The following is a 9,330-nucleotide window of genomic DNA, read 5'->3' as shown; positions in this document are numbered from 1 at the left end:
CTACCCCGGGTGTCCTCCCGCTGCTCTGCATGGGCGGGGCCGGGGTAGGCGTGAGGTCGCTGAGCTGAGCGCGCCGCCCCCCCGACCCACCTGCTCCCCTGAGCCGGGCGACGCCGACGGCCCGAGACCCGCACCCCAGCCGCGCTCACCTCCCGGCCCTGTGACCCCGGCTGCTCCGACTCGGGGTGAGTCAGGGGTCTCTAGCTGCTCCGGCCTCCCACCAGTGTCTCCGGGACCTACCTGGGGGCCTCTGGCTGCAGAACCTCCGAGCAACCGCCGCAGCGACGGAAGTCTTTCAGATGACCTGCCTGGAGCAGCCGGGTGGGGGCCAGAGGCCCAGGGCCGGCCGAGGGACCCTCCGCGCAGCCTCGGCGCTGGGGAGATGCAGCTCGCTCGGCTTGCGGAATGCCGCCCTGGCACTGGCTCCGTGGGGGCAGGGGGCTGGCTGTGCTGGCAGGAGGCTGCGAAGGAACGCTGCCAGGCCGAGCGACAGCAGGGCGGGACTACGAGCTACCACCGTGGTCTCCCCTTCGGACGCCCCGCACCCCTACCCAGCGGCCACGGTTCAGCCACAGCAGTCTCCTTGGGTGTACGCCTTCCTCATGGTGTGCGGGGGTGAGGGTGGGGTGGGGGTAGCTCTTCCTCTGGAGCCAAGCAGGTGTCATCAAATAGTTGAGGGTCTGTCCCCTCAGAATGCAAGGATCTCTCACCGGACAGTGGGCTGGCTACCCCTGAGCAGGGAAGCTGAGTCGGTGGTGTGAAAAAAAATGTGGGGCCAGAGGAGAAAGCCCCTCCCTAGGTGGGGCAGTGAGTGACAGCCCCGGATCTACATGAAGGCCTGACTGAGGCTCTAGGCTGAAGCTGTGAACCTATCAGTTACTGATGTCTCCTACACTTCCAAAAACCCAAGTTTCTCGTCTCACCTGGGAGGTGGGGAAGGCAGAGCTACCTCCCTCCCTCCTGGGTGGACGAGGAGGGTCCCACACAGAGAGAAAGCATGTAGACCCTGTGCTGGGAGGCTGGAGAAGCTGGGTAATGGCCAACCTAACCACGGATGGATACTGGCCTTGGCTAAGGTAAAGGAGTGACCCCACATCACCACACCACGAGCTGTCCCACTTGGGTTCTCAGAACTCTGACAGAGGAAGGGCAAGAGGGCACACAACTGGGCTTGTCACTGGCAACAGCTGCAAAAGGCCAGGAGCCCTCTTGTGTTCATGGCTGCAGAAGTGAGTGGTCAGTCAGGGGATGGGGTACAAGCCAACTGGAGGAACAAGATGGGAGCAGAGGAAAGATTCTATGCCACAACCTCAAGTCCCGTTGGTCAGTCAGGGGCAGGAGCACTCACTACTATGACAGAGGTGGGTGCTTTAGAACCCTGAAGCTGGGTGACTCCGGGCCAAACTTCTTCGGGGGACCAAGGAGATAGCCCCAAACTGCTTGGGGTTCCTGTGCTCTGCTGGGGAAACTAAGCTCACCAGGTAACAGAAATGCAAGTTAGGTAGTCCAAGAAGCCGGTGGTGCAGGCTGGAGGGGTGATAATGGCCCGTACAGTACGAGGTCTCCACCTCCCCTCAATTCTGGCTGCTTAGTCCAGCACTAATGGGCCACAGCTGCACAAGGGTGGGAGCCTAATGCAAACCAGCAGGTTCCCCTTCCCACACCAACTCCAGGGCCTTAGCAGGAGAGCTTCCCTGGGAGCTTCCAGAAGGCTCCCAGGTAATCTAGTCCTCCACAACCTTGGGCCGCTGTACTTCTTGCTGAAGCCCCCACCCCATTACTGAGTGAGATGTGACCAGCAGCAGTGTCAAGGTCTATGTCCATTATAGCTGTGCAGAGGCCGTTGGATCCTACATGTCTGCCAGTAGTGGGGGTTCTAGGGAGGACTACTGAGCCCTAAGTGTTTCCAGACATGGCCTTCGGGGATGCAGACTCCTCTTCACGTTAGGGCAGAAGCTGAACCTCTTATTTGCAGCAGCTTGCTGGGTCAAATGCATCCTCTGGGTTCATCAACTGGGAGACAATGGTTCTCAGAATCTGCACGTGGGCAGCAGTGATCAAGGGTTAGGGCTCAGTGGACAGAGGCCATAGCATAGTTCTGGCCCTTTCAGAACTCACTCTCTGCGTTGGTATCGCCCAAGTTCTCAGCCTCAGGCTGTGGAGTTGGGTCTTACTTGTATGATGCTTGGTATTGAAAACAACAGTAACACTGGGCTGTTCTAAGCGACAGGGAGGAAGCAGCTATGGCAGGAGGCCCAGGCCTCAGAATGCAGCCTGTGCTGTGGCATTCTGATTCCAGAGTGCTGAGCTCAGAGACCCTTATACCTCAAGGTACCTCAGAAGCTACAACAACCAATAATTTGTCTCAGCTAAACATTCTGACCTGTCCTTTAAAACAACAAAATGGGTATTTTGCCTGCATGTATGTCTGTGCATCACTTTCATGCTTGGTGAGCAGAGGCCTGGAGTTGAATTCATTGGAACTGGAGTTATGATTGTGAGCTGCCATGTAGGTTTTTGGAACTGAACCTGGATCCTCTGGAAGAGCAGCCAGTGTTCTTATCTACTAAGGCTCATCCAGCCCCCACATTCCTCACACTGTGAGCTTTCTCTGGCTAATTGAAGAAGTGACATGATGCCCCAGTACTGACCAGCTCATCAATCAGACTTTTATCAGGTGCAAATAAACTTCCCTGTGTCCTCTCTCTCAAACAGTGTGGGAACAAGGTCTCATGTAGCCCAGGCAGACCTTTAGTGGATCCTCCTGTCTCCATCTTCCAAGTGCTGGGACTACAACCTTGTGAGGCCAAGATCACCTAAATTTTCTAAAGTCTTACTATGCAGCCCTGTCTGGCCTTCGACTCAAAAGAGATCCACCCTCTTCTGCTGGGGTTAAAGGTGTGCACTACCCTAGCACACCTGGCATTTTCTTTAAATATCAAAGCAAAGCACCCACATTTGACAATTTTCAGTTTCTCAAGTTGGGGAAACACTACTTAGAAAATCAGCTATCTGCAAACAAGGCGGCAGGTTCTAAGGTTTACTGGGCTTGCCCAGCAGATCCTCACCTTATGTTCAAATGTCATATGGTCTGTCCTAGGAGGTGAATGATGATGGGTGCTGCAGTCAGGTGACTTGCTGAGGACAGCAGAGAAGACCTGGAGTTGCATTCCAACACAGTATGCTTCTGCCAGGCTCTCCCAGGTCACTCCTGCACCCCAGTAACCTGCTAATGGACAAGTCTCTTCACTTGGCTGTATCAGAAACTGACTGGAGTCTGAGCAAACAAAGACCAAGCGGTAGACTCAAACTCAGCATGCATTTTCATTTCTATAAGACCCTTTTCAAGTTGTAGAGAAATTTAATAGAAGTATATACAAATTAGACATTGCTAGTATGTACAAAAGTATTTTCTACATTTCTGAATAACTATGCCACTTGCAGTAAACAGGATGTTACAAAATCATCCAATAAAGCATTTTCTATTAAGCACATTACACAACATAATTCAATTTTATTAAAAAAATAACTTCAAAATACAGAATGATCTTGGATAAGAAGAAAAGCCATTTCTGTATTCACTCGAGTATAAACAGCAAGGCTGACACTACTGAACATGAGCGCCTGCCTGTTGGTACAGGTTAAGTCCTGTCCATGGCAGTAGGTGTAAGTGGACACCCTTCCTCTCCCTATGCTAATCCCCAGAACCTGCCAATGTCCGAAACATCTCTGGCCACTGGGCTTCAAGTAGAGATTTACCTCTGGGGTTTGATCTAGTTCCATGGACCCTTAAAGCAAGAGGGCAGAGGTTTTGGAGAAAGACAAAGATTCAGAGGGTCCCTGTTGGTTGAAGATGGCAAGGCCTACAACAGGAGATGTGGGCATCTTTCAAAGGGTCTAGAGAGACCCCAGCTACAAGAAAGTCACTCCTTCCCAGAGTCTTCATGAGGAATGAACCCTTCCAGCCCTCGCCCATAGCCTTGAGACCCTGAGCAAACAAGTCAACCCTACCATGCCTGATCGTCAACGGCGCATGGGCCCTCTTAGGCTAAGAAATTTGGGATAACTTGTTACACAGCAACCAAAAAGAACATATGGCTCAATAGTGACCTTTTCTTACTAATTCCATTTGCCACTTTCTTTGGGCTCTGAATGTATTCTTCCCACTAAATACTAGATTCAAACATCCTTCTTTGTAGGCAACTTTAAAGGGAGAAAAAAAAAAAAAAGGAACCACTCATTAAAAACCACGTGTTTACCCTGCCTAGCACTGAGTTCTGATGTTATCCTTGTTTCTAATTAACTAATTTACAGACATGTGAACAACAGCTGGCTGGCCACCAAAATGCTGCTTACATACATCATAGAGTGACAGCATTATTTATTTGTGGGATGCTGATCTCTGAACTCAGAACTACTTACATGCTAAGCACATGCTATATATCACTGAGCCACATGGCCCTGGAAGACAATTTTCATATATCCAGTACCTACCCCTCCATCTGGCCAGGGCTTTAGTAAGATCCTCCAGCCCAAGGCCCTTTCTCTTCCCAAATACACTAGCAAGGCCTGGGTGGGATAGGATGGTATAGACTTTTATACCAAATACCTGACAGGAAGTCTGTGAACTGGATTTAACTGGCACTAAGGTGATTAAGTACACTTGGGGAAAGAATGCAAACTAAAGAGTAAAACAAAACAAAGAAACAAACCCACACTAGTTTTTATAGGTTAGATTCTTCCTGGAGGAGCCATGCAAAAACACAGATCTGCACAGCGGAGTCTGTGACACCAGGCTCTCCCAGGTCACGCCTGCACCCCAGTGACCTGCTAATGGACACGTCTCTTCACTTGGCAGTATCAGAAACTGATACGTTTGTCCTGGGTTTTCTCCATGGAGTCAGGGAGCGGGGGCGTCTCAACACAAACAGGGACAGGATGGTTGGGGCAGGGCTGCCACTGTTGCCATAGTGAGAGTGAGGCTTGGCCAGGGTGTCTCTGAGGTGGAGTAGCTTCTGAAGGCCATTCTTCAGCCGGCTCTTTAGCACACGTGCGCACAACAAGATGGCTAGTCTTACAGGTTCTCTTCCAGGGGACCTCCACCACTTATCTGAGTGTGGAAGAAGCCCCTACACTCAGTGAACCCAGCTCAGAAGAAGAAATTTTTGGTGCCAGTAAATTAAAAAAAAAAAACAAAACATGATTCATTTCCTGGCATCAGGAAATGCAGTGTATGACGATATGACATAGGGTATATGAGGAACCAAAGGCACCAAGCACCAAAGCAGGAGCTGGGGTGGCAGCAACACAGTCACTCTCTGAGCAGGGAGTGTGGGTGCTCACAGCTGGGATGGACTGCTGCACACACAGGAGCATGAGCTCCCACCCTGCACACCTGGCCATAGTCAACATGGATGTGGATAGCCTCATCTGACAGCACACACCAAGAAGACATGGGGACATGTGTCTTGTGACAGCTCTCCACAATTCTGTTTGGCAGCATGGATGCTAAAACCTGAAATAAAAAGAAACCCGAATTCTACGGACAATGTGATCTACAGAAAACCCTATCCTACAGTGCCACTGCAAATTATACTTACATCAAATTTACCATTTCTTGATTCAAGAAAATGAAAATTCCATAGTTGCCTACTGTAAAATGGGTCATAAAAATATTTCTAGGGACATCTGCACTTTAAATTCTTCTGCACACATGTAAGTAAGTGACAAGAAATACCCACTATTGGACTGAGGTCTAACACTAAAACACAACAGACTGCCATCCAGTTTCCTAAGCTTTAAGTTATCAGGTATTTACAGTTAAGACAATCTGTACAGAGACACCTCAGCTGTATCTGCTGCTCTCACTGGGGCTCCGGTGATGAGAATAACTTCTGTCACTTTCACTGTCCGAGCCATAGGATCTACCGCTCCTGTGTAAGAGAACAAAACAACAAAATAATACCACCAACTCCCATTTTTGGTTCTAACTATTCCAACACTATGGGTTTTTCAAGGATGTTTTAAATGGCAAATGGTAGTAAAATCAAGGTTAAGGTAACAATAAAGAAACCTCACAAGCGTGGGAAATTTACTTGAAATCCATTCATAAAAATGAGCAAACTAAGTCGCGTAGTGGTGGCACATGCCTTTAATCCCAGCACTTGGGAGGCAGAGGCAGGTGGATTTCTGAGTTCGTGGCCAGCCTGGTCTACAGAGTGAGTTCCAGGACAGCCAGGGCTACACAGAGAAACCCTGTCTCGAAAAACTGGAAAAAAAAAAAAAAAAAAAAAAAAAAAAGAGCAAACAATTTTTCTACTATACCCAGTGAATGTCAATACTAGACTGAAGCAGGAAGAGGTTAAAGGTACAGAGTCTCACTAAAGTGGTTGTGGCCAGCTGGCAGCCCCTGAAAAAGTCCAATCAAGGGGGTATCCATGTGCACTGTCTGTATCAAGTTTTCTGGGCTTGCAATGGATAAGGAAGGGTGACGACATCCATCAGCAAAGGACAACTCAAGAATCATAAGGTTCCATCGTATTAAATAAATGACAAGATACAGGACTCAACCGTGCAACTGAGACAATCACAATTTAATAAAACAGACTGGCTGTTTCAGTAAATTAGCCTGACTTCCAGATGTGAGCCTTACTCTTCTCCTTCCAAAAGAAACGTTTACTCAAAGCTACGTGAATAAAACTCATTTAGTGTCAACTATAAAACAATAAGCAACAACTTTCACCTGCCAACTCTCAGTGCCAAGGCCATGTTTAATAGCTGCCTGTGTTCCACTGACGGCCACTCACACCAAGTGTCTAATCACTTCCAGTGCTCTAACCCAGGGACCCACCTGGACCGCCTGTTGTAACTTCTACCCCGATGATAACTGTCACTCCTCTGGCTGCGGCTGCGGCTGCGACTCCGGCTGTAGTAGCTATCATAGGTGTAGGATCTGCTTAAATAGCAAAGACACACAGTGTTCCTTTTTGGGGCCATCAGGAGGTGCTGGCTCACACGAGTACTCTACAGAGGCATGAGGACAGTTGCATAAGAAGTTCTAGGAACATCCAGCAATTGCACCCAAGTGGACTTACCATGTTAAAAAGAAAAATGTTAATTTCTTTTCTGCATTGAAAAATATCACAAAATTAACATGGAATTAGTGTGGCTGAATCTCGATTTTATTGGACATTATATTCACAAGTACTTCCTTTACAATTGACATTGTCATTTTATTTCTCACTGGAGCACAATGAAGCAACAAATAAAAAATTTTAAGATCTTTTTTGTGTGTGTGTGATTTTAGAAAAACATGCATTAAAGTTATTTAATTAAAATGCAACATTTAGGCTAAGGAATAAGATCCATGGCAGTAGATGTGTTTTATGCCTGAGGCCCTGGGATAACCCCCAGCAGCACAAGCCAACCCCTACCCAGCACTTTGGGGCCTCCCAGCAGCACTTACCTGGAACGGCTGTGGGGGTCATAAGAGCTGCTCCTAGACCGGCTCCTGCTCGATGTCCTAGTATGGACCATAGAGGGCTATCACCTTGTGTATTAAGGCACAGGCCACAGTAACAATCTAGACACTTTTGCCCATCAAGGTGAAAATACAGTGAAATGCTATAACTATTTTGTGTTTATCTCAAGTGTACTGGAATTTCTTCTTAAAACCTTTGTATTCCCTTAGAAAAATAAGCTTTTACGTAGTTCTCTGAGGAGACTCTCAGCTGGGTGGGAAGGGAGAAGGCCCACTGACACTAGAAGACCTTGCCTCCAGTACTCACTGTCCTCTTGGTTTCCTCCAGTACTCCCTTCCCTCCTGGTTTCCTCCAGTACTCACTGTCCTCCTGGTTTCCTCCAGTACTCACTGTCCTCTGGGTTTCTCCAGTACTCACTGTCCTCTGGGTTTCCTCCAGTACTCACTTTCCTCTTGGTTTCCTTGCTATAGCCTGTCGTAACCCCTAAGCAGGTCAAGAACAGGTGACTGTACTTGTGACCTCAGTGACATCTATGCACAGAGCAGGTAGGAGTGGCATGGACTCTCAATTCGACTGCTTCTTTGCCTTACTCTGCTAAGATCTCATCAAGGAACAACCAGGCAGAGTTACAGAGCTCTCAGAGAGCTGAATGAGAAAGAATTTGGGGTGGTATTTGACAAGGACAGATCAACAGCTGTCCTGCTGTGTCCCAGAAATGGTCCACTGCAAGTGACTAGACACCACTCAGCAGGGTGAGACCACAAGCTCACCTGTGGCTATGGAAACTTCCATAGGAACTGCTCCGGCTGCGGGTTCGGCCTCTGCTATACCAGCCCCTGCTCCGGCTTCTAGAGTAGCTTCTTGATCTACAATGGAATGAGTGAGAAAGCATATACTATGTGCACTCCCCACACTGTTGGGATCAACAGGGCAGGAGGCAAGCACAAGCAGGGAGAGGTCTCTTACAATCTCTGCTCACTGGACACGGTCATGTACTGCAAAGGAAGCAATCCAGAAGCCACCATGTTTTAATCAATAAAATAAGGTCACAAAAGACTGCAACAGGCATATGTACAAGCTTGTGAACACAAATACTTATTTGGCTTCCTATTACTATGAACCCCTTTTCACTTAGCTTAGCTTTCACTCTCTCATTCTTTGTACTCTCAGTCTTTCCTGATGACAAATGCTAGATGGGTCTCGAACAAAAATTTCAACATGATCACAAAGCTTGACTTAGATGTGTGCCTTGAACAGCAACTTTGCCTCCATGCATGGCGTGTACTTTTACATGTGTAAAAGAGTAGTAAGTTTAACAATCTGTAAGCCCTACAGAGTCTGTTCAAAGGATTCCTTGCAAAGGCATGACAACCTGCACAAGGCAGCCGGCTACTTCACACCTTTGAATATGGAGAACTCACCACCAGTCATGGTTGGAGAGCTTTCATTGTCCAAGTGATAAAACTATAGGTCTCTTCAACTGACTCCATTTCTTGTCCTGAAATGCCCACTCCCTATATGTCCTCTCTCAGTGGTTTTGGTCATATGGAACACTTCTTATTACCTTGTTAGGTATTTGGAAACAGTGATCACACTGAATGTTGATGTTTTTCTGAGCTGAGAGCTCAGACTCTCCTTGGAGGTAAGAGGAAAAGGGAATATTTCTTACCGGTAAGATGAGGTGGAACTTCTAGATCGACTTCGTGAGTGACTGTACGAGACAGACCTTGTTCTGTGTCGAGATTTGGTTTCAGATTTACTTCGAGATCTGTGTGGACTCCTGGACTGGCTATCACCGTCCCGACTAGGTGTCTGCTCATCACTGGAACTCTCTTGATTCCGTGGCCTC

At 48.1% G+C, this 9,330-nt stretch overlaps 1 protein-coding gene across 1 annotated transcript in view; it reads right to left on the bottom strand.

Moving 5' to 3' along the window:
* Positions 1 to 3,346: 3,346 nt before the first annotated feature.
* Nktr (natural killer cell triggering receptor) overlaps positions 3,347 to 9,330 on the bottom strand; it is a 40,103-nt gene continuing 34,119 nt past the window's right edge. Inside the window, exons 14-18 of the mRNA XM_031345750.1 lie at positions 9,151 to 9,327; positions 8,252 to 8,347; positions 7,466 to 7,522; positions 6,851 to 6,952; positions 3,347 to 5,933 (exon numbers count right to left, since the gene is read on the bottom strand). Coding sequence (XP_031201610.1) covers positions 5,846 to 5,933; positions 6,851 to 6,952; positions 7,466 to 7,522; positions 8,252 to 8,347; positions 9,151 to 9,327 — 520 coding nt within the window. The 3' untranslated portion in view covers positions 3,347 to 5,845. The remainder of the gene's footprint in view (positions 5,934 to 6,850; positions 6,953 to 7,465; positions 7,523 to 8,251; positions 8,348 to 9,150; positions 9,328 to 9,330) is intronic.

This window comes from Mastomys coucha, unplaced genomic scaffold (genome assembly GCF_008632895.1).
Source record: "Mastomys coucha isolate ucsf_1 unplaced genomic scaffold, UCSF_Mcou_1 pScaffold23, whole genome shotgun sequence".
Lineage (NCBI taxonomy): Eukaryota > Metazoa > Chordata > Mammalia > Rodentia > Muridae > Mastomys > Mastomys coucha.
Note: the sequence above shows the minus strand (reverse complement) of the source record. Positions and strands in the feature narration are given on the sequence as shown.